Below are 26,920 nucleotides of genomic sequence, written 5' to 3'. Positions count from 1 at the left end.
CTAATGCATCGATGTTTTTTGTTAAAGATTATACATAAATCTTAGAATCATAGAATAGTTTAGGTTGGAAGAGACCTTAAAGACCATCTAGTTCCAAACCCCTGCCATGGGCAGAGGCACGCCCCACTAGACCAGGCTGCTCAAAGCCCCATCCAGCCTGGCCTTGAACACTTCCAGGGATGGGGCAGCCACGGCTTCTCTGGGCAACCTGTGCCAGTGTCTCACCACCCTCACAGTAAAGGATTTCTTCCTAATATCTAATCTAAATCTACTTTCCTTCAGTTTAAAACTGTTACCCCTCATTCTATTGCTACAATCCCTGATAAAGAGTCCCTCCCCATCTTTCCTGTCGGCCCCCTTTAGGTACTGGAAGGCTGCTATAAGGTCTCCCTGTAGCCTTCTCCAGGCTGAACAACCCCAACTCTCTCAGCCTGTCTTCACGGGAGTGGTGCTCCAGCCCTCGGATCATCTTTATGGCCCTCCTCTGGACCTGTTCCAACAGGTCCATGTCCTTCCTGTGCTGAGGACTCGAGAGCTGGACACAGTACTCCAGGTGGGGTGTCTCGTGAGAGCAGACTAGAGGGGTAGAATCAGCTCCCTCGACCTGCAGGCCACGCTTCTTTTGATGCAGATCTTTGGATCTTCCTCCACTATGTGTGTTTTACTCAGGGAGCATATGTTATCAGTAAATAAATTCCATGTGAGATGAGTTATCACGAAGGGGAGAGGTTGTGGGAATGACCTGATGTTTCTTGTGCAGCAGCTGCTGTAGCAGCCAGGCACACTTTAGGAGCAAGCTGTGCTATGCCCAAGGGATGGGAAGGTCCTGCTCACAGAGTCATAGAGAGTTGTGGAACTTGACAGGGACATCTGGAGATCATCTAGTCCAACCCCGCTGCTCAGGACCTTGTCCAGTTGAGTTTTGAGTACCTCCAAGGATGGTGAAGGCCCTCTTTGGGCAACCTGTACCAGTGTTTGGCCACCCTCATGGTAGAAAAGTTTCTTCTTATGTTTGAATTGGATTTCCTGTATTTCAACATTTGTGCCCCTTGCCCTTTGTCCTGTCGCCTGTCACCTCAGAGATGAGGCTGTCTTCTTTACTCCCCCATTATGTATTTACACACAGTGATGAGCGTGTCTACGAGGGTATGATGAGGGACGCTGTCAAAAGCCTTACTGGAGTCAAGACTTGTCAGTACATAGTAGGCCAGAACCTGACCAGTGTGATGTTGGTGTCACCTTTCTCTGGGTAGAAGCATAGCTCCAGTGGCATCACACCACTTGCATCTCCCTCCTGCCAGCCAGGTCATATGGGTTAGTGTGTAGAACCTAGATGGGTGCTAGGCTGTCCTGAAGCCTTGGAGGAATCAAAACCTGTGTATGTTCTCGTGGGGGTGAGCAAATGACGTTCTGAAATTGCCATGGTTTATGTCTGATGCTGCTGTCAGAAGCTGTTTCTGAACAAAGAATTCCACAGTATTTAATAAAAAAATCCTTCAAATGTTTATTCTGACATCTTTTGCACTGGTTGAAAGGGAAAGAAAAATTTTTTCCTTTTTAGTGGAAGCAGGGGCAATGTACATCTTAATGTGACAGCAATGCAGCCAGCTTTTAGCAAATTCTCTACCATCAGTGCCTCACACTGAATAATCCTTCCATGTCCTGGGTGAAATTCTGGGCCATGATCCGATCCGAGCTTTGACATTATGTCTATGTAAAATCCCCATAAACTAATAGTTCCTAAGGCCTTGGCGCTGTGATCCTGTGCTGCAGAGAGCTTGCTCAACAGATACATGGTACCCACGGAGTTGTATCTGTTGCAGTGAGGTTACTTTTGGCAGGCAGAAGCAGAAGGATAAAACTTAGCCTTGGTTTTTACCTTGTCTACATCCTACCATTTAACTAGGGAGTGCCAAAGCGTAAGGCTCAGTTGTTACCAGGAGTACTCTTCTAATGTTTACCAGAGGAGGTGTCAAGTAAATCTGGTATTTCCCATGCAGAATAACTTCTGTCCTGCCAATATATTTGATAATGAATCCCCAATTCAGTAGGCATTAGCGTACTCAGCTGTGTGTGGGAAGTTGCTTGGTTCATGTTGGCTGCTGCCTTTGACTGCAAACGTGCCGCTGTATAATTTAAATGCTTGTAAGATGTAGGCCATTGGTTTTGTTGAAAATAGCAAGAAGTCAGGGTATTTATGGTGGTATGTGAATACCTTTATTTGTGTTCGTATCCGAAGTACACAGGTTTGTAACTGTTGATACATGATGTATACACCCCACAGAAACATCCAGATGTTTTATTGTCAGCGTGTGCTTTAGTGGGTGACCGTGGTCTGTTCAGATACTGTTTTAATAGCCGTTGACATTTCAGTTGATAGTGGTGATAATGCAAGTCTAGTTTTAGCCTCCCACTTCTTTTCTTTTTTTTCCCCACTTCAACCCTCACAACTTGGAAAAGGACAAATTGACTAATTATTGCTAGCTTGAAGGAAGTTTCCAAATGGAAGGCTACACTTCCTTATATTTTCTCTGAAGGAGTCCTCTGTGTCTTCTGCTCTGTGCTTGCACAGATTAAGATACTAATCAGCAAACATGTAGCAGGTATAAGATGCTGTGGCTGTCAGGTGAATATTGAGGCAGCGTAATTCGTAATTGCTAAAGGGGACTTCTGTGTGCAACGTGATTCAAATTAGTCTGTGCTGGATTGAAAAAGCTGTAGTTGATAATTGTTTATCTAAGAATAAATAATACATTACTGCCTTCCACTTCAAATTTGTGCAACCGTGTACTTTTCTTTGGAAGAGTTTTTGTATGGTTTTAAATCATTTTTCGTAAGCAGAAAAACTCAGGCAGGAATACCCAAGTCTTGGTCAGTCAAATCAACTAACATTTGCAACCTATACAGGCTGAATCTTAGTTTTTTGGATGTTCAGTGGTATGACCATATTTCTTCTTCTACTAATTTGACATTTATCTCAAATCATAGAATAGTTTTGGTTGGAAGGGACCTTTAAAGGTCATCTAGTCCAACCTCCCCTGCAATGAGAATCTTCAACATCTTCATCTAGATCAGGTTGCTCAGAGCCCCGTCCAACCTGACCTGGAATGTTTCCAGGGATGGGGCATCTCCCACCTATCTAGGCAACCTGGGCCCGTGTTTCACCTCCCTATTGTAAAAAACACGTCCTTACACCTAGTCTAAATTTTCCTTCTTTTAGTTTAAAGGGGTTACCCCTTGTCCTATCGCCAACAGGCCCTGCTAAAAAGTCTGCCCCCATCTTTCTTACAAGCCCCCTTGAGGTATTGAAAGGCCACAAATATCCTTATCTGTTGCTGATTGTTATGTCTGGCCTATTAAAACTGCGAGGGACCTTTTCCATTTTCAGCATTATATGGCAATCAACAGCGTACAGTCCTGAACTTGACTGGGTATTCCAGGCACTAGGGCCGTGATCGATAACTTAATAATCCGTATGAAGCTTTTAGTTTTCCTCCCGACAGTCTCAGTTCTGTTGGGTTGCGAGTTGTGGCTTGGTGCTGGCCCCAGGAACTGATTAGAAAAGCAGTAAGAATCCCGTTCTCTCTACTTCACTCCAGTGGGCCTTCCCTTAAACACTAAGACAAGGCAGATGGGGCTGTATTTGTAAAAATGTTCCATTTCAGCCCTGTGCCATGCTGTATGCTCGCCTGCACCGGGCACAGAGTCTCTGTTAATGAAACTGGTACGTGCTAGTCCCAGTATGATAAGAGTAAAGCTGTGGGAGAAAATCATGGGGAAGACTTCACGTCAGCCGTCCTGTGGTCCGGCCAAGCCTCAAGGTTTGCAAAGTGTGAAGTGCATTTGGGCCAAATCTGGGAGTGAAAAGCGATTTTTTTGCTACGCGGATATTCATGTGCTGTGGTAATTTAAAGCTGTATAAATGAGGAGGGAACACAGGTAGGATTTTTTTTTTTTTTTGGTGAAGGTTAATGTCACAAACTCAAACTTCAATGGTCAAACTGAAGACCAGAGAGTGAAAAGAGCAGTCTGAAACGTGGATCAGGCTATTCTTGTGCATCAAAATTCACAGTGTTTTAAGGCAACATATAATAGAAATCCCACTGATGAAAAGAAGGGGGAAAAAGTTAATTTCCTTCCCACCCACCTTCCCCTTTAACAGCTGAAGGTTTGAGTCAAAACTCCAATATTGAGTATACCATTGTTCGGTAAACTTTAGGGTACTGTAATTATTTCCACAATTTTCCCAGTACCTGAACAAACTAAGGTAGCCATTCCTTCTTCTATTTCAATAATCCTTCTAAATCTTATTTTCTTAAGCCCAAGAAAGACTTTTGAACTCAGAGAAAATCCTACTGAAAGGAGATCTTTCTGGGGTGCTGTCTGTGATTGCCACATCCTCCGTTGAGCAGAAACGTTAGAGCTGTGGTGGATGTACACTCATTATATATGCTCGTGTTGGCTCATTTCCCTTCTCCTCTCTGTTTTCGTCCTCATGAATTGAAGTGAATGCTGGATTTTTCAGCGCAGTTGGGTTTTTTAGTGGTCTGAATTTCAATTCATCATAATGATAATACAGGCTTAATGACAGAAGTCTGCTGTGTTAGTGGCTTTTCCCTTGCTTCAGCAAGGGAATAAATAGTTACCTCATTAAAATATCGCAGTCCGCTTGTGATCGGATAATGTCACCTAGCATCTGGCCAAGGCTTTGGTGGAATCTCAGGTCAAGAGGACCAATACTGATGCACAGATGTACTGAATACCAATAATGCAAGATGCTATTCTTGGGGAAACTAGGTTCTGCAGAGTATCGAAACAAGGCCCTTTTATGCCACTTAAATACTAGCTAAAGCCACAAATATCACCATTGTCCTCTGCCTTACCCTGGTTTGTTGTATTTCCAGGCTTTTTTTTTTTTTTTTGGCATTCTAAAGGGGGCTTACAGGAAGGATGGGGAGGGACTCTTTATCAGGAAGTGTAGTGATAGGACAAGGGGTAACGGTTTCAAACTGAAAGAGGGTAGATTTAGATTGGATATCAGGAAGAAATTCTTTACTGTGAGGGTGGTGAGGCACTGGAACAGGTTGCCCAGAGAAGCTGTGGATGCCCCATCCCTGGAAGTGTTCAAGGTCAGGCTGGATGGGGCTTTGAGCAGCCTGGTCTAGCGGGAGGTGTCCCTGCCCAGGGCACGGGGGTTGGAACTAGATGATCCCTTTAAGGTCCCTTCCAACCTGAACCATTCTATGATTCTGTCTTTGCTTTTTTGTCAGACTTTCATCAAGGATAACCACTTCTGTCATGGTCTCACTTGTTTGTTAGAGCCTGGAATTAAAACTGCAATTTTTTTTCCAAAAGCTACTGATTTTCAGTGGGAAAGACCCCTCAATTGCCACGTTTATCTGGCCCTGGATCAGAAGGTGGGATGTGGGTCCCTCAGTTCCCGTTACATTAGTTGCCCCACCTCAACTATGTTTAGTGTCATTTTTCTTTTCCGTGATGTAATTTCATTTTGTGGTAAAGCGCGGGACATTTTTCTTCCAAGGTCTGGCCTGATTATAGAGCCAGGCGGGAAATAAACAACTCCTCCTCGTAAAAAATTTCGTTGCTGGTTGTGGTTTCTGACATACCTTCTGTCTGCTTCTCGAGACCTTCAGTCTGGCTCAGGGCATGAGAAGTTACGGTCATCTTTGCTAAAAAGTCATAAGGAGGTATTATAATCCTGCATTTATTTATGTATTTGGCCATTGTATGTGTACATGTGACTTTCTGAAGGCCCTGCGAGTTCTGTTAGGTAATGGCACGCTGAGCCTCATTCGTGTCGACAATATGACATGATGGTCTCACATCTGACCGTCTAATATGGGAATCCTGGCAATTAATTAACCAGAAATGACACTGTTGGTTATCTCACAGGGTAGGAGCCCTGGTCTCGCTGTCTGTTGTGCTGCGAGCTGTTGTGAAAGTGCCGGCTAAAAAAAAATTAAGTTAAAAAAAGTTATCGTACTGAAACCTTTCAGCAGTGACTGACCTGCTGCTGAATCTGAAAGCTTTCTGGAGAGCGTTTGCCTTTCAAGTCTTTCACAGCGAACTCACTGGTGAGGGAATCCTTGACTTGAGCAGTTGACTATTTATTTACACAGTGGCACTTAAGAAGTTGCAGAAACAGGAAGACCAGGCAGTGATTTTGTCAACACTGTTTCAAGGAGAATGAATACTTCAGGGAAACAGTACACTGCGTTTGCTGTTACTTCTGTAGAAGGGTTGTGGTTTTTTTTTTAGCTAGCACGAAAAATAAACACATTTCAAGTGAAAAACAGCCCTCTTCCGCTTGAATTCAAGTTAGAGGAAGATTGGGATGAGCAAAAAACCAGAAGTTGAGACTTTTCCTCATTTTGCCATGAGGGATCATGGCTGGCTCTGACTTTGAAGGTAAAAACCTGTTTCCTACTAAGTCAGCAGCAGAACGCTTGTGTGCAAGGGGCCGCCTCACCCGTGCCCGGCTGCTTGGTACTGTATATAGTAAGCATTCTTCTAGTGAAGCTCAGCCTAAATATGGAAGAGGACTAATTTTTTTTTTTTATGGTTGTATTGTTCTCCTCTCTGTTACTTTTAATCTTCTATTAGGCTATAGCTAGAAGCACCTGCCTCGCAGTCCCTCTCTTTTGGATGCACATGGAATAATTAATTTCTGTCAGATGGTGTGACTGCATGTGTTTTGGTGTTCCTACAGCGTGCCTTTATTGTCACTTAACACTATCACATTTGTTTAAAAGGAAATAAAACCAAACTCAAGGTCACTACTGCAAATAAACGTGGAAAATGTCCCAAATAAACGTAGAAAATTTTTTGTTTCCAGTGCTGGGGTTTTTTTTGCCACGAGCGCCTTTCCCTTTCACCCCAGCCCTTTCTGCCTATACTCTTTCAGAGCTGTGGGATGCCACAGTTACCACAGCTTGTCACAGGTTGCTGTGTCCAGGAGATGTGGCTGGTTGCACTTGGGATGCTTTTCCAGTCTCTGAACCCTGTAGATCAGTGGGGCAGAAACTGCCCCAGAGCGGGGTGAACCTCAGGAACTATAGTTGGGTCTGGATGTTCCAGGCTCCAGCCAAACTACTCCGTGTGAGAAACTGTTCCCTTGTACTGGAGACCAGCCCTAGCAGGAAAAGAAATAGGCAAGCCGAGGTGGGGAGCGGCCCCAGAGGTGACTTTGAATTTGCTGCCTCCTCCTGACTTTCCCAGGCAGCGCGTTCTCCCACTGCCCCATCATCTCTCCTGCCCAGGTGGGGCGTTGATTTCCCATGATTTGAATCTCCGTCCTTTCCAGCAATCCTCTCCCATAATCCGCTCTGCAGCCTGCGGCTGAGTGGCCAAGCCCGTTCCCCTTCTGCCTGGCCTATGCTGGCATCCTTAGGTGGCTGCATGCTCTTGTGGCGGAGATGATGAGTCTAATCTAGTGCGCGCACAACTGAGCGCATAAACCTCCTCCCATCCCTCCCGAGCACGCTGCCGAGTTCACCTGGGGCTGGTGGAGGCCTTGGCAAAGTCTTTCCATGAATAAAACCTGTGCGATCCCTGAGTGAATGGATAATGGCGGTCATCCAGCCTGTGTTTGTTAGACATCCACAATTTCCAAGGGGCTTGCTGTGGGAATGATGAGCTCTGGCTCCTGGTGTTTTGGGGTCTGCTCCGCTGCCCCGTGAGCTGTGTTTATTTGGCAAGGGCGTGCAACGCTGCCGGGACACATTATTTTGAAGGAGCAGATGCATTGCCCATCGCTGAGCTATTCCAGGAGTGTGCCCATGTGCCTCCATCCCCTGCTTCAGTGGGACCACCCTACATAGGTTCCAAACTTCACCCATGCGCCCAGGGTGCCTCGTGGCTCCCGGTTCTCCCCGCTGGCCACTGGCACTGGGGCAGGTCCCGCTGGTGCAGGGTGGCTGGCGCAGGGATGCTATGGCTGGGCCGTGGGTGGGTGTCTCCGGCTTGTCACCCCCATGTGCGGCAGGGATGCTCTGACCCCAGCACTCGCTGCGCTGTTGCCGTGGAGATTGCGTGCGCTGTTGCTAGGCAGCTGAAGCATCTTCACTCGCACACTGCAATGCCACGAAATTCTCAACTTTCCTCCTTCCCATCTCCTGTCTTTGATTTCGCAGATATGACTCCTTTGGCTCTTATCCCGCTTCGTTCAGTGGCACTGCCGCGATTTCGTGGTGTTAACCCTATAAGCCCTAAAAAGCCCGCGTGGTGTTGCAAACAGGATTTATGGCAACGAATTCAGGGCTGAAGGAGTTAAAGTGGTTGGGGATAGACTACAGAGGAAATGATTTCTAGCAGATAAACTACTTAAAATGTTCTGGCATTCATGGAAAGGGAGGTTTGTGGCTGCAGTCTTTTGTTCCATCACTGGTGGTTTAGATGAATAAAAACACAGACTAAAATATCACTACAAGGTAAGAAAATCAGCTTGAATGGGCCTAATTAATCTCTTCGGTTGCGATATATACTTAGCTCTTTAGTGTCCTCCGCTTTAATTTACTGATGTCGATGCGGCGTGTGAATGATAATTTAAGCCGTGGAGCCTGTCGTGTGCAGTATTTGACTTATTTGGCTTGAATAATAAAGATATCAGCCTGTATTCTTGGAGTATACTGCATTAATCAGACTTGCAGGAATGATCACATGGTACTCTATCGCCTTTCCCTGTTAGCTGCTGCTTGTCAGCAGCTGGCTGAGCTGTAGGCTGCAGGCCAGTATCTGCATACCCTTTCTCTTCCGAATATTTCAAATATACTGTCTCGTCATTATGCATTTTGCTGCGGTTTGACAAACTAAATGGTCCTCCTGCACGTTAAGAAGATTATTTTAAATTGCAGAGCATTTGGGTAGTTACTAGGCCATGTATGCATTTGAAGAATTCAGGTAGGCTCTCTGTTTTATACATCAGCGTGCTCGGGTTTTGTTCTCACAGGGTTTTTGCTGTGTAATGTCAGTCAGCTCTGTAGGTAGTTCTTCGATGTGCAAATATTTCTGGCGTTTTTAAAATCTCGACCCTCTGCATGGGGAGAAGTGCTTGCAGGGTAGGATGCAGGTAACGGTAGCTAACCGCATGATGAAGTGCAAAGCTGGGTAATTGATTATATCTTGCACAAATTTCATCGCCGTGCAGCCAGAAGCGGCGAGTACAGTGTAGTTATAAATATAAACCAGAAACTGTTCTGTTTAAAAGGGTCTTTGCTATTTTTGGTTCCGGAGAATCTGACAGATGCTCCTGCGAGATAGAATACTGATTGTGATAGAGAAGAGAAAATTGATGCTTGGATTGTATACAGGATTATATTTTATGCTGCTGCAGAGTATACATGTCTGGTTTTCATAATCCTGTAGCTGCAGTATTCCCTAAGAATTACATTTACAATAACAATATGGTTAAGTTTGTTGGGGTTGGTTTGTTGTTTGCAAACATTTGAGCAACTGTGATTGTTAGAGTATAAAATTAGCACCTTTTATTTGATATTGGTTCTGCTCAGTATTGCCTCTGCCCCCTCTCCTCCTCCATCCCCACCCCCGATATAACTCCATCCTTATGCAAGCACTGAGGTCTCTTAAAACCGTGACAGATTTTTGAAGACATGAAACAGAATTTCTGCCCTGACTAACAGTTGATTATTTTACCTGCAATAAAACAATATTGGACTTGAAAAAATTCTGGTCAGTAGTTGTGGGGCGGGGATGCCTCACTTTTTTTTTTTTTCTTTTTAATTTGTTTTGCTTCGTGTGTTCAGTTCTTACAACTTCTGTTGTAAAATTGTCCAGATAAAGGGGTGACGATGTTGTAACAGCAGATGGGGATCACCTCATGATGTGTTTGGCTGAATATCATTATTATAATGTATCATTAAAATGCCCTTTACTTTTTTGATCCAAAAAAGAGATTGTTTGACCAAGTATGCAACTAGAGGGGAGGATGGATTCTCTATCTCTAGACAATGAGCAATCTGTATCAAATATTGTCAAATTAAACTTCCTAACCTCAGATGAAATATTGCTATAATATTTCTGCCTTTTGTTAAAGCATTTCATATATTGGCAATTTCCCCTGTTTTGTGTCTTGCTGATCGGTTCTATGTGGAAGGGAGCGGTGCCAAATGCAACCACAGGACACCCCACCACCCCCAAAATGTCCTGATTCAGCCATAAAAGCTGAGGGGAAGCAGGCTGACGGTCTATACTTCTGTTGTGAGATGCGGTGTGATGCTGTTTGAGGGAAAAGATTTTACTGGAAGACCAGATAATGCTGTGTAACTGCAGTTGTCACAGAGCTGTCAGGAGATGCTTGAAATCTTGACATCGCTGATTGTTGGCAGTAAATTAAGCTGCGAATGGGCCCCAAACTTACTGTGCCGCTTACTATGCCGGCAGAGTTATTTGTATTTCACCCAGTTGGTTGGCTCCTATTCTTAATAGAGTGAAACTCTCAATAAATCTACACCAGGAGAAAAAAAAGTGTTTTTAAAAAAATCCGTTCTGAAAGCCTTAGCTGTCTTTCAGTGGCTTTCATAGACATCTTGGGCCAGGAGGACTCCTACTTTTATGGCAAAAATGGTCAAATGCTGATTACACACCCATTAGGCTTATTAAATTACTTGCCGCCCTCTCTTAGGCTTGCTTTGAAAATAGTATTAACCTTTGATGTGCAGACTGCTAGACCTTTTCTTTTACATCTTCTGCACTGATAGGGCTGTAGTTTCTGCATAGCAGTATTTAAATGGCATTTATTTTATTAGGCTTTTCAGTGGTGTTTTGTTAAGGTTGTATCTGCATGTTGATTTTTTTTTATTTTTTTTTTTTTTATGGTATGATTGTTCTCGTGCCTGTGGCTATGTTACATTTTGATGGGATCAAAATGTATCTTGCAAGATAAAGAAAAAAAGAAGAGGGTCTACTTGAGCAGCGGGGTGGAAGTCTCACTCCCATGGGCTCCTGGAAGCAAAGTTGATGAAGAAGTAGATGGCCCTTTTCTCTGGACCAATGGCCCCTGGTCCTCGGTGGGCCTGCAGTTTACAGGTGCCATTTTCCGTGTGTGTAAAACATAAGCTTGCACTCATCTGTCATCTTGACTTTGACCTGCAGTCAGGCGCTTTCTTGCGTGTTGCGGAAGCACAGCTGACTCCATCTTTCCGTGCACCTACTTGGGTACCCAAGTATCTAGAGAAGCGGTGACCCCAACTGGTACCTGCTCGGGCAAACCCGTGCACGTCATTTCTGTATGTGCTATTCTACATTATTCTCCCTGCCTCCAGGCTGGGCCTCAAAGACCCGCAGGACGCCCCGGGTGGGCAGTGGGGGTCGTGGCACCCCGGCCCAATGCCAAGAGGTGTCACAGGGGTCCGGCTGCCCGAGTTTCCCCGGCGGTTTCAGTTTGATGCAGCCTTCTTCACTTCCCTGGCGAAATGGTGGCGGGGTGTTTTTGTGAGGTGTTAAGCATACGCAGGACCTCTCTGCAGGAGGGTCTGGCTTCAGGGCTGTAAGTGACCCTGGTGTGCTGTTTGTGAAACACTTATTTGTGAAGCCCTTTGGGATGAAATGTTACCCCCATGGTTACTGGGATGAGCAGAGACTTAAGCCTCAGGAAAAAATAGGGGGTAAATCCATCAAATAATAATCTCATAGTTCCTTGCATCAGCCAAGCTTGGTTTATCTTCCTCTTGGGAAGAATCTAATATCCCCTGAAAAACTTCGATTGCTTTTAAAGCAAGGGTTAAAGGAGCTAAGCCCCTTCTCAGTTTATATAGGCTGCTGGTTTCTGTGCGATACCAGTTGGGTCCATTTTCTTACTGATTTTCTGCACCGTCTTCATAAAACCCCAAACTCGTGTACAGTTTCTTTATATTTGGAGGCAACATTGTTCATCAGCCACATTTTTATGATCTCCTGCTGACTTCACTGTCGTAAGATGACTTTGCATGTGGAAGCCAACAGGCGGATGGATGGTGCACTTGGCCACAAGCAATACTCCTCATTTGGTACGTTCAGTCCAGATTTAGCTCTCCAGCAGCAGCACACAAATGCGTTTTCCTTTCTTTTGTTGCCTTTATCTTTCTGGGATATTACTTGGTATTCTTCGCAGGGAGCTAGTGTCTATTTCTGACACACCGCCCACCATGGCATCGCAGTATTTTTAACTGCATCTTCTATTCCCCCATCCACCGCGCAAAACTGAGAACGCTACAGGAGGGAAAATGAGTCTCTCAAGGAGCTGGCTATGAACAGAGGAAACAAAACCCACTGATGAATAGAAAGCAAAGTTCAAAATGCAGGCAAAGCATTTGGGTGCCATGGTGCGGGTGGAACCTCTCACCTGCTGGTCCCCAAGGCAGCGTCAGGCGGTGGCTCCTGCGAGTAGGGGATCCCTCTGTCTTTGAGCAGGCGTTGAGCTGACCCTGCCTATGAGCATTTCGTGATGGAGTTGAGCTGCAGAACTGGTACTGAACTCAGGGATTCTGATGCCTAAGCCTCTTTTTTTACTACTGCCGAAGGAAGAACTGAATCCCCCAAATTAGTGAAGAATTCTGGTTTTAATACGATTCTGCAAAACCGAATTCCGGCGGCAGGTGCCCATCGAACACCAGCTCTAACTCTGGCTGCAGTATTCACCGCACTACGGCCACCAGTGCAGATACCTCCAGGGTAGGTTCCGCCTTTATTAAAGAACAGTATAAAGGGCAAGCACAATCATTTTGTAAAGGTGGACACGAGATTAAAACTTGAAGGCAGGTGGCTTTTCCTTCCCCCTCCCTCAAAGACATAGCAAGGTGATTTATGGAAGGGAAAAAAGGCTGGTGTTCTGAAGGGATGCGGGCCTGTCTCCTGTGGTTTCTCCTGCTGAAAATTCCTAAGAAGGAGGCCTTTTAAATAATCCTTGTTTCCAGAAGTGCAACTGCAGTCTGAATAGTTGACCGACTTCAGAAAGCGGTAGGTGAGGCACTTGAAGGGATTTGCTTGTGTCACGAATTGCTCTTTAAAAACAACAAAAAAAGATCTGCTGCTCTTTTCTACAGGCACTATGATTATATTGATGAGCAAGAAGCATCAGGAGAGTTGCCAAAAGGCTATTTTCATTGCTACAAGAGTGTAGTTTTTGTGGAGAGGGGTAATGGGGTTGCAGCACTACGGAGAAGTGGAACAAATTGTTGTTCCACGTCAGTGACTCTGACCTCCCTAACCATCTAACCCATGGAGCAGCTAGTGAAAAACACACCAAATAGAGCAGTTAGTCTTTTTTGACAAGGGGGGAAAAAGAATCGGGGAGTAATTGTTGCAGAAGTCAAAAAGTGTTAAAACGGAAGGGAGCGAACAAGTTTAAAATGGAGAAAACCCAAGGATGGTACTCTGTCGGACCATAGTTGGTTGCAGTGTGTCAGCCCCTTCGAACCTGCGTTGCTGAACTCGCCGATTGCATTGCCGTGCTCAAAATATCCTGTAGGTGCTCAATAAATGACCACAAATGTGTGGAGCTAAAAGCTGAGAGTGGCCAGCTCAGCTTCAGCAAGGGAGTGATGCTGTCAAGCCTCCACCGGCCCCTCCATGGGCTACGGCCACCGGCCACCCAGCTGGCTCTGCTCCGCTCTTCTGTCCTTGTGTGGATACAGGGGAAAGTAATGCAAAACTGGATTAAAATACGTTGTTGAGACAGGAATTGGCAAGTGCAGTCATTCACGTTGCAAATGTGAATATTCCGTATGATGCGTCTCATCAGAGAAAATACATGTGTCCGGGGGGCCAAGTGAGAGTTCCTCTAAGGTCTGTAATACCGTTCACATCGTTCTCCACTCACGAGTTCACCCTTCAGTTTGTGACCAAGAGGCTAGATTTTATGGCTTTGCTCTGAAACAGGCTTGCACTAAATTAAAAAAGGAGAAAAAGGAACTAGTTTGGGGTTTAATTTTTTTTTTTTTTTTTTTTTTGCCGAAGGTAGTTGCCTGAAATCTGCCCTTTGATATTTGAAATTGATTTTTAGATACTTGATTTTTGGACAGTTGTTATTTATCCACACAAGGCGTACACCCCGAGGAAATGTTGCTTCCTTAAACAGCAGATTGAATCAAATGTTTTTGCCGACATATTTTTTCCCCGTGACGACTGACACTGCAGTTGCCACATATTTCAGCGGTTTAGTGCAGAGAGGTTCGGAGAGGAGGAGAGGAATACTTCTAAGGCAGTAATATGAGAATACTGTTGCTGGGAATGAAGATAAGCACGTACTATTCTCATAGTGGCTATGTTGTAATATTTCTACTGAAGAGGAAAATAACTGGAGACTCTTTGCTGGAGAATGGGGGGTTACGTTTGGCCAGATTTTAAGAGGAAAATATTCTGGTGCCTGGGAGTATAGTCTTGTCCTGGATATAATTGTGAAAGGAGATATATCCCAGGATATTCATTGGATTAGAGGAGCTTCGGTGTGTATGTTAGGAGGTAAATTCCAGTCACATCAAAATCAATGTAAATTGTCTGTGGGGTGCGTATTTAGTGCTAAAACGTGGGGCTGTCCGTGGAGGTATGCAGTGCTCGCATCTTTTCCGTGGTCCAGCCGTACACCCTACAGAGCGACCATCTCACTGGTGCCAAAGGCTTGGTTCAGCTACCTGTCACCTCCTGCAGGATAATTCATTTGCAAAACCAAGAAATTTTCTCCGTTCCCTTTGCCTTGTAGGCGTGGTAACCTGCTTTTGAGTTCTTCTCTTGTGTCTCTCGTCTCCGACACATGTTTATTCTCCCCCCCACTTTTATTTTTAACCGTCCTTGTAGTAATATTCACAAACGAGAAGTGGCTGCTGCTGTTTAATGAGGATCCAGACACACTTTTCAGAATTGAAGCTAGTTATCAAGACACATGGAAATTGATGTCAGTCTTTAAAATGAAAACAAACACACGAGTACAGATGGCCTCTTTAAAGAACAGAATTTATGATAATTTTTGAATCCACCTATGGGCACCCATTAGAGCAAGTTGTTCGCAGTCCTGCCTGCCTCTGTTGAGCCTTGAGTGTAAAGTCTATAAAGATTTGAAGCACTTTAGTTTAACTTGCGTGGAAAACAGCTGCTGCCCACTGCTTCTTACCTCCAATGCCAGCTTCGTAGGGGCAGATGCTTGATTTTACTATTCTGGTAGAATAGTAATCATCCAGAGATGATTATTCTGATTGTCCCTGACCTAAACTTAAGCCACGGGACAATGTGGATGTCCAACTTCCCTCTCGCCTTTTCTCGCACAGCAAGGCCAAACAGATCAAATTCCTGCTCTCTCTATTTCTGGTATTCATAAGGTTAGGAGGATATGAGGGCTTCTTCCTATGATATACTCCTTTAAGGTCATCATGGCCTTTGAAGGGGAAGACTTTTCCCTACTCATCCCAGCATGAGTTAGGCTGGACTCCTGATCTTGTTCTCCTGGGAAGTGGTTTGAATCCTGCAGGAATCGGAGGACAGGGCTGGACGGGGTCACCCCTGCCTCTCTCTTTTTGCACGGGGGGGAGGGTGGGACCTCGCAACATCATCTGCCTGGGAAAGGCTGACTACACGTAGTATCAGCTCAAGCCCCATCCTTGTAAGCTTTGTGTTCATCAACAAGAAGTGGAAAAGGTATGGTGCTTATGGGGAAAAAAAACACTGGCAAGAGAGAGGTGATGTTTCACTACTAGAAGCACCTTTCTTCCAAGAACCTCAGTGTGCTTTTAAGGAATGAGCCTTTCACTCTCCCATTAAGATTTTGTGTGAGAACAGGCAGAAACTCAGGAAAGTTGCTCCCTGCCATTCCTACACAAGAGCCTGTGCCCTACACAAGACCTTCCGTCAGCTGCAAGATTTTTGCAAGTCTGATGCCTTGTGTCCTTGGAGACTTTCTGGGTAAGGTGTGTCCATTCACTTATCCCAGCTTGGGATCATACAATCTTGTATGTTTTAGATCAGCTGCTTGTAAAGTGAGGTTAAAAAGCCATGATTTGAGTGGCTTGTGTGTCATAAAAGTTTGCTAAAACACACACAGAGAAAGAAAAAAAAAAAAGGAGCTGACAGAACAGTTGAAAAGTCAAAGTTCAAAACAAATGTTGAAGTTTCTTCATATTAATATTCTGCTGTGTTGTCTAACAAGATTACACAGAATTAAAATCAAATGTTTAGAGTTTCTTCCCTTTAAGTTGATATCTATACTTGTAGATTATTATCTGACCCACAGCTGGAGTGCTTCTTCATGCCACCCAGGGGGCACATGGGTTGAGTTTCATGCTTTGGACTGCACAGCACAGCTGGGTCTGTTTCCTTTGGAAACCATTGCTGCCTCCTGCTAGAGACTAAGGTGGCTCGGGTAAGGTTATGAGAAGAGAAATTTGTCCATTGGGTGTTTGCAATGTTACCTTTCAAAAGCAGTTAGAGAAAGCTGGACACTTGGTGTCTCTTCTTTGTAGCTAGTGTAGAGCAGGGGAAGGTGAGGAAAGTGAAAAGTCTGTGAAATAGCCCATTTCTTTCTATCTAGGCGCCATGAAAGCGAAGCTGAGCTCTGAAGAAGAAAGGCAATGACCAGGGCGAGAGGAACATAGAGGAAAACTTTCCCAGGCAAAAGATGCGTGTAGCAGATGGTGGTGGTGGTGCAAAAGGCCATGAAGTTCAGGGGATAACAGTCCAGCAAAGATGGTTGCTAGGCTGGGCTTGAGGATGGCGGCTCTGTTTCACAGGTGTAGCGTTGAGGCTTTGAATCTGAAACTGAATGAGAAGAAAATTTTTCCAGCTCTTCTTTGGTGAAAATACACGCTTCGATACTCTCCATTGTAGTACGGTTGTGTTGGGGTGGATCGGTCAGGCAGCGTGGTGTCCCCATGTTGGTTCAGGATGTGAGGACTTAAACTAAAATTTTGCTTTGCCTGATTCTGGATGACTTGGGATGAAAAACCATTCTTAAAATCACATAGAGTTGGTTTCAAATCTGGATTGTCCACATCCTAGGCAAGTGTCTTAGGCATTTAGCTACAGAGCATGAGGGATTGTGCTGTCTCTGTGGAAAATTATGTATTTCCATAAAACATGGTGTTGTAGTGCTGTTGTAGTAGTCACAGTCTAGGGATATAAATGAGGCAGTGTTGGAAGGGAGAGGGAATATCTTTTATTAAACCAACTTCTATAATTGGTGAAAACAGGCAAGCTTATGATTACGCAAGCCCTTTGCAGATCTGAAACAGAAGTTTCAAACAAAGAAATTAAGAAAATATCAAAGCCACCCAGAAGAAGGATAATTCTCTGAAGTAAGACTTCTGCTTTTCTTCTTATTAAAGTATCAATTGTTAGCCATGTTGTAAAGCCTCAGACTAACTTCCCGTTAAATTTGTCTGTGGGAGAGAAGGAAAGAAAGGGAAAAAACGAGCTTGAAAAATAAAAGGCGAAAAAGAAAGATCAACATTTAGGGAAAAGAGGTGGTTGAAACTTTTCTTTCAGACTGAAGGAGGGGTTTGTATCAAAAAAGCCTGTCCTTTCTTCTGACTGTAAGAATTGGTCTAATGAAAGAACTATTCCTGCAAACCTTGCCTCCACAGAGCGTCTTTGCTTGATGAGACAGCACTTTTTGATGCCATTTCATGCTAACTGCATTTCATGCAGTTAACACTGCTCTGCCCGGCTAGCACAGCTTGGCTGCTGTTTCTTATCAAGTTGGGTTAAAATGGAAGCAACAGATAAGACTCCTTTTGACATCCATTACAAATTATTTGAGATCAAAGTCACATTCTTCTTTTAATTGGGGAATGGAAATCTAAGAACCATATTTCAAAAATCCAGCAAAATTCATTTTACATGGATCAGATTTTCACAAGAGCGTGTATCTGCTCTGATTATTCCAGGGAGGGGGACCAGCTGGATGCTATTTACGAGGAAAATTGGCCTTTGTCTTTAAAGTCTCACATAGATGTGGAATATTTGAATTATTTGAAAATTTATGTTTGTTTCCCAGTGTAAACAATGTGGAAAATGTGATTCTAAACTTGCCTGTGTGTATTGGAGAATGGAGGGAGCAGGCATTATGACCCTAACATTGTAGAAGCTGCTATTTTCTTAAATCTATGATTTTTCAGTGCATCATGTTGCAGGATAATAAGACTGGTAGATGAAGACTTCTTCCACAGGCGCACACTAAAACTGGGAAGCTACAACATCCCCTGTGGGATTTTTACATCATCAGTAAGGTGTATCAGTAAATGTGTGCAATTGACGGAGCAGTATAGGTAGGCAATGGTGGTTAAAGCCTTTTCAGAGGCATGTACAAGAGGGACAAAGTCAAGAAAAAAATCAGTTGTAACCCAGCAGGGTGCTATTAGAGAAAATAAAATGCATTTTGCTTGGGACCGTGTCACCAGAGAAAGAGGTTCTTGCCTGGAGCCTGTGCCTTAGGTCACACGCAGTTGCCACTTGGGCATGAATAAATGCATGTCCCAGTTCAGCCAGATAATTGCACCGTCGCTATATGTCCTTTGAAAATAGAGAATACAGCCCAAGCTTCACCATGCATTACAGCAAGTAAAGCGGTCCGTTGAGTCAAACGTAGGTGCGCATCTGGACTCATCCCGTTATGGTATCGGGACATTTCTGTTGCAAGAGAAACAGCAAATGCTTTGGGAATCCTAAGTACTTAGCACTGCAAAGGCTGGGCAAAAACCCAGCACCACCTTCCGAAAAGGATCACTCTCAAAGCTTGAGGATGACACTTCAAAGACTGGCTCGTTAGACAAGATTATTGGCGCTAATAATAGGTAATGCATTCATATCAATAGTTCCCCTGTCATCATTTTTAGCTACTCCCAATAACGAATGGTAATTTCCAAGCTCACCCAGACAGCACAGGCTCATTAAACAAAGTTAGGCATTTATTTAAACTATTTATAAAGTGCAGCGTGAAAAGGAGGAGGAAGAAAACGTCCGATTACAGAAGAAGGTGAAAATGAAGTACCCGCAGGGTTCAGCACATGTAAGGTAGCCAGATAATTTTACATGAAGATGTCTGATTTGTGGTGGAAAACCCTGACATTGCTGACAAAGATGTAACAATATCCTACTTTCGAAGGTTGAAGTAAGAGAAAATCAATCCTGAAATACGATGTGATTTCCTAGTGCCAAGACATAGGAAAGGGAGGGGTTGTTCGGAGGGGGACATGGCGCGTTTGTCATCCCCTCGGCTCCCGCTGCAGTCGTGCTCCTTTCGGGTCCAGTTTTCTCCCTCCAGAAAGGATCACATCTCCGCCTGTGAGCGCACGAGCGCTGGGGGTGGGTGCGAGCTCAGTCCCTGCAGCTTCCCACGTCCCTCCTGAGCTCCGGCCACGCTCGTGTGCCTCTGGCTCTACCTCAGGGTAACCTCGATTGCCAAATAGTGAGGATTTCAGCTGGCGGCCGTTGCGCGCGTGGGCGAGGGGAGAGACAGGGGTCAGATATGGACTGTTTTTGTTTTTTTCCATGTAGATGCACGATTTGGCTTCTGAGGGCTGGAATGTGTTTTGCTTTGCTTTTTTTGTTCTTTTTTTTTTTTGCTCTGGAGTGTCTGAGGTCGGTCTGGCTGGCCAGGCGATGGCGAGGATGGCAGCCCCAGCCTGCTGTGATTTTACTTCTTGGGGGTTTTCCCCCCATCAGTTTCCCCAGTGTGCGTTGTGATCCAAGTACAGCACTCAGCTGGTCACACCTTGACAAATTTAAGTTTCTTGGGACCTCTGAGATTTAAAAATCCTTATCTGCAAATTGCACATCTGTAAATCACACGTGTGTAAATGAAAACAGCTAATCTGTGAACTCAGTCAGGTCTTTTAGTTGTTTCTCAGTACTTTAAAAGGATGATACAGAACCTTTTGGTGGGTACCACGAATAGAAACTTGAATTCTAAGAATGCACTTTGAGACATACATCCTGTTTTATACTTTACTGAGTCCATCTGGTAGAGGAGCTGTTAAGAAAATCCAATGCAAGGGAAGCAAAACCCTGCCACTGCGTTGCTACAGTGGAAAAATACACACCGTACTGCAGCTTTGCACTCGTGGTTTAAGATGATGACGAGCAGAAAGTGTATTTCCAGGGCTTTCTGTGTTGAGCAGATTACCTAAACCCAGATTCTTTCAGATGTCTGAGCTCAGCCATGGAAGCATTAAGTCAAAAAGTCAGAAACTTGACTAAGACTGCTCACTTAAACCATTATTAAACTTTAAAGGAGGCAGTGAAGCAAGGATTAGATGTAGCTGGGTGTGGAAAATAGCTGTGGAAACAGGTGTTGCTTGTCGCTTCGAGTTTCACTTTGGTGTTCAAGCAAGCTGAGGCAAGTGGGGACAGAGCTGGTGGACAAGTGAGGAGGTGCAGGTGCACTGGCTTTGCTGGAATCGCAGCCTCTCCTGACGGTGCCTGCTGCAACCCCCAGAAACGTGCGTCACTGGAAGCCGTTCATCCAGGAACACGGGCTGGAGGAGTCATCTGGTTTTTGTCGTAGTCAGTGTTTAGTGTTCAGACTCTAGTCTTCAACCCAAAAACCTCTGTAACCTCAAGAGGGGATCAGATCTGACAGTGACAGTTGTGCCAGAGAACGGAGGATCTGTCTCTAAAGCTGAGATTTAGCGCAGATGCTCCCAGAAGTGGTAGGTGTGTGCCTGCGGACATGGGGTGCTGTGCTTCAGAGCGCCAGCATCCTGGCGTGGTACCTGCCGGGAGCTCGGCCGGCTCCTGGCTGAGGACAGCCCTGCTGGAGGGCTGGGAGCTCTCATGGGGCAGGGGGGAGTCTCCGTTTAAACAAGAAGGGGCAGCAGAGCCGTGATGTGACCGCAGCTTGGTGGGGACAGGGGGAAATTCACATGTGGGATGAAAATTCACCGGGCTGAAACTGATCTCCGTTGCTGCCGGTGGGTTGTTTTCGCTGCAGCCTGTGTCCTTCACGTCGTGAGCGTGGCCATAGGAGTCTGCCTCAACGCTTGCGCTCCTCCAAAAGTTTTCCTTGCTGCCTCCTTCCCCTTGACGTGGCGATGCTCAGGCTGGTGGGGTGCTGCGGGGTTTCTGCAAGCCACAGGAACTCGTCCCTCGGCGCAAGGTGCTGGGACACGTGCAGGATGAGGCCCACGGCTGAGGTGTTACGTGGCAATAATTAACATGAGCAGAGATGTTTCCATCTATAAATGTCGAAGAAAAGGGAAGCTGCAGGTACAGGGTGTTCTAAAATCCTGAGAGTGGCTCTGATGAGTGAGATCCTGGTGCCAGTGGCCCTGCTGTTGTGGGTCTCCCTGGCCCGAGGATGCCTTCCCTCTGCAGCACGGCTGTACGTGTGTATATATACAAATACACACTTATATGTCTCTATATTTTTCTGTCTGTATTTCTACATCCTACTATACATGGAAGCTGTTTTCAGATAAAAATGAAAGCGTCTGTATTGTGTGATTTCCTTGAGCTTTCCTCGCTGGGGTTGTGAGGATAGAGGATGGAGACAATGAGACTTTGTTTTGATTTCTAGCCCAAGCTACTGTGTACAGTCATTCAAGTGTGGCTTCTAGACAGGAATTATTCGTGTTTGTCTATTAGATTTGGCAAAAGGCTGCAGATTTGTTTACATTGCCGAAATTCAAATCTATTTGTCTGCTAAACTTAATGGCAGAATGTGTGGGCTTTTAAATATATGGAGAGATCAATTTACATATAGCCGTATTTAGGCAGAAAGCAAAAAAAATTTTTTTTCATTAGTACATGATTTCAACAGGCAGCAAAAAAGGGACCATAGTGGTAAACTTGCAAAGTGACAGATCAAAAGATACAAATCCCAGAGAAATAGGCATGTGAATACCACTGAGAAGGATTATCAAAAAAAAAAAAAAAAAAGCACATGCAAATTAATTTCAGCTGTTTTAAAGGTAAATATCGGATAAATGCTGTCTCTGTAATGGTAATCATGATGGTGTTCGTATAACAGTTGATAGTGTCTCTGTTTTGATGAGAGGCACTGGAGTCCCAGGACACTTTAAAGATGTTCATCAATAAAGACGCAGCATTCTTGCAGGATTGTTATAATTATCCCTACTTTGCAATTAGTAGGAAAAATGAGGTTAGATGACATGCCAAACGTCAGCTTTCAGATTAGGTATAGTGCTGGGAATAGAGATCGTGACTCAGATGCTTTCAACTCTTCATTCACACATTTGAAACGGAAAGACCTTGCCTTGTTGGGAATTCAGATTCAGCATCAGTCTTCAGAAAGCTGGTTATCTTCTACTTTTGACTTTTTTTCTACAGTGGAAATGAGCCCCACTTTCAGCCATAAGAGGAGAAGCAGTGCTGCGGACGCAGTTGTGCAGATGTCTGAGATGGGCTTCATTTCCCCTAACTCTGAATGTCTATGTTGGTTCTGGTCCCTGAAGGCTCCTTGTGTAGTCAATGGAGAGAAAAAGTTGCTGCTAACGTGATTCATCTGACCTGTTTTTGCCGCCTACTTTAGGAGTAGATGAAAAATGCTGTAGAAACACTTTTGTTTCTTCTGATTTTAAGGGAGCCCAAATGAAGAACCGAAATGTAGAGGTTGTCTGGGCTGGGTGAGGTGAAGCAGAACTCAGGACAGTGTGAGCAGCTTTAATACATCATCTGCCCCAAATTATAGCTTACAGCAGTTTATCTTTTTTATAGTGGGGTTTTCCTTGTGACACTTTCGTTGTCTCATCATCTTTACTCCAGCTTCTGGCCCCTCTGTTTTAAAGTCCATTGGATTTAACTACAGTTTTAGAGCACAAACATGGAATGACCCAGGTACTGTCTCATCAGCTTGGGTGAGATCACAGCTTTGAATTCGTTTTATTGCTTGAATGCTTCTTTTTATTTCAGGAAATGGGGTGAATAAGCTCCCTTGCAATATGTGGTGTTAGTCAAGACGGAACTTGCCTGTGATCGGGGTACAAAATACAGAATGGTTTCAGTGTTACTTGGGATGTTTCACGCAGCTCTGATTGCACCTCTTCAAACAAGATCACCTACTGCCCTCTTGTAGTGAGCATTTAGCAGTTCTGCTCTTTGCTTCTCTGATGCTTACAGCATCCCATGGCATGTCCTTGTTCTTTAAGTCTACTTTAAATTCTCCTTGAAATATATTTCTAATGCAGCACCTGTGATGCTTACACAGCCATCTGAAGACCACCTTTACGGGGGTACCCTGAGCACTACTACATCAATATTTTCAGCTTAATTTATCCTATCTGATCTTGCGTGTCCCTATGTATTCCTACAGACTATTTATGAAAGCCTTCACTGTATGCTAAGTTGGATGATGTGCCTTGTAGTTTACCAGCATTTCTTGTGCTTTGGACAAAAAATTTTGGACCTGTAGCACCTAAACCACAGAAATGTCTGTACTGCAGCATCATGAAGCTTTCCAGGGGAAAGATGTATTGAAAAGTCCAAAGAGCTACCTGTGCTTGGGTAGTAAAACCCATCCAAATGAAGAAGACTCAGAATAGCTTCCTTTGTGATTTACCTACCTTCCCCTTCGGGATGCTGGAGAAGTTGTGGAGAGAATTGCAGGGGATTTAAGAACGTTCCAGACGTAGTGAACAACTGAAACATAAAAGCAGACTTATCAAAGTGTACGCTGAGCTTCTCCTGGTCTGTGACTTATACTAACAATCTGTAACTTTTGTCAGCTCAGTTGGGTGTTACTGTCTTTATGCTTTGAATCAATTAACTAATGAAGCTGGGATAGCTGACATTTGCCTGAAACCACTTATTTTTCCTGAGTGTTCTGTTTTAAATGTCATCCTAGACCAGCCTAGTTACACTGATGCAGTAGTAGTTCCTAAACACTAAAAAGGAAATTCCCTTCATAAAATGATTCCTGTGCTCCTGTTGACTCATCTTGTCAAAGTCACATACTGCTGCGTTCTGTATAGAGTAGCTGGGGGATCTTCTCCATGCGGTACTACTTTATTCCTGTACTGGGTCCAGCTTATAATTCATTAAGAAGGGAAATAACAGGGAATAATGAAAGCAAACAGCTTAAGCATGGAGCTTGAGCATGGTTCATGCTTTCTGAAAACTTGGGCAGATGGGCCCATTACATCCAGTTTACGTTTTAAATCCCTTCTCACAGGGATAACGGATAACTTTTTGCTTTAAAAGTTGAGCTTTTAAAGTTGAAGAAATCCCATATCCCTTCTTTCACCTGACTAAGCTTTTGCATCTCACTACTCTGAGAGATGCTGCCGTGCTTTTAAACTCGCACGTGAATATGCTAAATCAATAGTTACAGCCGCCGAGCCTCCGCTGAACTGAAGGCTACAATTACCGCCGTGCCCCAGGAGCTGATCTCTTCTCGCCCTGTTCGTGCCAGCTGCGGAGTGACCGAGCTTGGCTGTTTACTGGGGCATGCTGCCAACTACCTTATCAAATATTAAGCAGATGGCTATGTAAATAATTTTTAATGTTACTGCGCTAACATCTTTATCACAGTTCTAAGGCACTAGTTGCTGCCCCCTTAGTAAGAGTGGTTTAGTTTTTGTTTTTTTGCTTAATTTGGAAATGAATTGATAGCTCTCTTTTTGCCGACTGCAGCATGGGAGAGAATGAACTTCGCAGTGAAATTTGGCTATAATAAAACACATAATCTGTTTGACTTAGTTTTAAAGAAGGCAGTTGTTTAAAGCAGCTGGTTAAGTACACAGATGTTCTGGTTGAGGGCAATCCAATATTAAAATGGCATAATGTGTCAACAAATTCTCATTTTGAAATGAATGGCTGACAAAAGAAGTATTTAGTTAAGCACCCTACCCTTAATTATAGTGGCAGATATTTTTCTTCTGGAAGCATGTGTTCAAAAGGTGCTGAACAACGGAGCCTTCTTTCTAGCAGAAAATGCTGTGTTGCACTTCTTTAAGACAGAAAGGATGCATTCACTGGCTTGCTGGACTCAATTCCCCACTGCGAGATTGCTGCAAAAGTCTGCAAGTGAAATGACGGTGGCCATGCAAAGGGGTTTTATTCATCTACAGACATAAGAAGGGTTGTGAAGTCATGTAAGGAAAGAAAGCTGAAGGTAACCTGCTTGTGTCAGGGTCCTGCTCCTCGACAGGGCCCAGCAGAGTTGAAATTTTAAGCTGGGATGGAGGCCAGCTGCCTCAGTGAGTTTACTTGTGAAAACTGGGTTTTCATTATAATATTTTACTCGTCTTCATGAATGCCTGCCCAGTGAAGCATGGAAGTGTTGGGCTTTCTCTCCCCGCTGCAGAAGAGGAGGTCAACTTAGGCAATTCCCTTGCACTTCATTTCTTTGAACTTGCACAGCTGCCCTCTCGGGACTGCAAAGTCCCTGGCCCTAGGGCGTGCCAGTTTTGGAAGCTTCTAAATGTCAAGTCTAATCTCAGTTTTCATTTTTAAAAATACAAAGTTCCTTGACTTTTCTGCTCGCAGGGAAAATGGAGTTATTCCCAGTTAAGTGAAACGTCGGTGCCGTTGTGATTCTGAGTGTAAGGTGGAAGAGTGACAATGAGATGTTAACTATTTCGTATTCCTATAATGATAAAAAGAGGCATGGTGTCTCCAATTACACCAATTAAACCAGTTAAACAGTAACTTTCCTTCTTATTGCAACGCCCCTGCTTTATACAGGTCTGTTCTCTTCAGCATCGTGAGCTCTTTATAGCCTGCCCTGACAGTTCAAAGACCAGGGAGTTTTGTATTGCCTTGTTCCCAAAAGGCTCCTCACAGGAGGCACCCAAGAGCCTGTGGGAAAAGGGAGGACTAGGGGCACCAGAGTAGCTGACCTTGTGGGAGTACGTACAAAGAGCGGTTGTGGGTTCAACTACTGTGGCTGAATTATTAGCCATTATTGGACATTATTGGAATAAAGCCCCAGGAGGCTAGCCAGAAACAGAAGGCAGGTGGGTAAGTGGCGTGAAAAGTTTGGTCTAGGACTTCTAAATCCTTCTGAAAGTAGGAAACAACTCCGTCTTCTTCCATGGCCTCCCCTGTCTCAGCCTCCAAGGCTTCCTTGGCATGATCATAGCTTTATCAGTGCCAGGATAAATTTTAACTGAGTTGTATGCACAGAATTTGAGCTCACACTTCTTGTTTGCAGGAGAGGTGCAGTATTTGTCCTTCTGCCTCCTTGTCTGTGAAACAAATTGTCTTTCCTACATCGATGTGTGTCACCCAGTGTTATTTTTGATTAACTGGTCAAATTTTCTAGAACGCATCATCGCAGAAAGCCCCCCTGCGTCTCAGATTATTGTGATCTTGCTGCCTGCTTGCGTGGTCTTAGAGGCACTGATAAGAAGAGCCTGTTCTAGCAGTGTTGTGTCTTGGCTCAGGCTTTGGAGAGCATGAGGCATGTATGGCATGTAGGAACTCTTCTCTGAGCTTCAAGAACTCAGGTAGAAAGTACTGATCTCAGCAACTTCAGCGTTTTTGTGCAGAACGTTATTGGATTTATTCTTATTGCCACCCCTGTTACAGAAACATAGAGTCAGGATGGGTTTCAGAAAGGAGATGGTGGGATGTGGTGAGTGAACTGGGAGCAGGGCCTGGGAGACCTGGGGTTTCTTCCGAGGTTTGTGCTAGCACTGGTATGACTTTGGGCAAAACAGGCTGTCTGCAAAATGGGGATGGTGAGACTCCCGTGGTGTAAACCTACCAAGGTTGAGACACTCTTCTCTAGGAAATAGCTTCTCCTTAGGAATTTTTCTTTTGCATAGCCCCTCCTGGGCAAAGTTGCTTGTATATTTACATGTCACAGTGTTTTATAATGTGACTTCCCAGCAAAGCCCACCTGTGGCAGGAGGTGGGGATATATAGGCTTTAACACATTAACTCAGATTTAACTACCTTTCCAGGAAAATATTTAAAAGTACTTTCTCCAGATAAGAGGTTTCCTATTGCTAGATGACTC

General features: G+C 44.4%; 1 protein-coding gene across 14 annotated transcripts in view; it reads left to right on the top strand.

The window, feature by feature from the left end:
* Positions 1-26,920, top strand: part of EVL (Enah/Vasp-like) — a 161,952-nt gene that overhangs the window by 17,995 nt on the left and 117,037 nt on the right. Inside the window, exon 1 of one of the 14 annotated variants that reach the window (XM_074584010.1) lies at positions 8,144-8,450. The exons of 7 other annotated variants lie outside the window; for them this stretch is intronic. Coding sequence is in view for 4 of the 7 variants with exons in the window: in XM_074584004.1 (XP_074440105.1) it covers positions 8,897-8,919 (23 nt within the window). In the remaining 3 variants the exon portion in view is untranslated. Of the gene's footprint in view, positions 1-8,143; positions 8,451-8,514; positions 8,920-26,920 lie in introns of those variants that run through there. 6 more of the 14 variants (XM_074584015.1, XM_074584003.1, XM_074584004.1 and 3 more) reach the window with 6 other exon arrangements.

This window comes from Larus michahellis, chromosome 4 (assembly GCF_964199755.1).
Source record: "Larus michahellis chromosome 4, bLarMic1.1, whole genome shotgun sequence".
NCBI classification, from domain to species: Eukaryota; Metazoa; Chordata; class Aves; order Charadriiformes; family Laridae; genus Larus; species Larus michahellis.
This window is presented reverse-complemented; position numbering and strand designations above follow the sequence as displayed.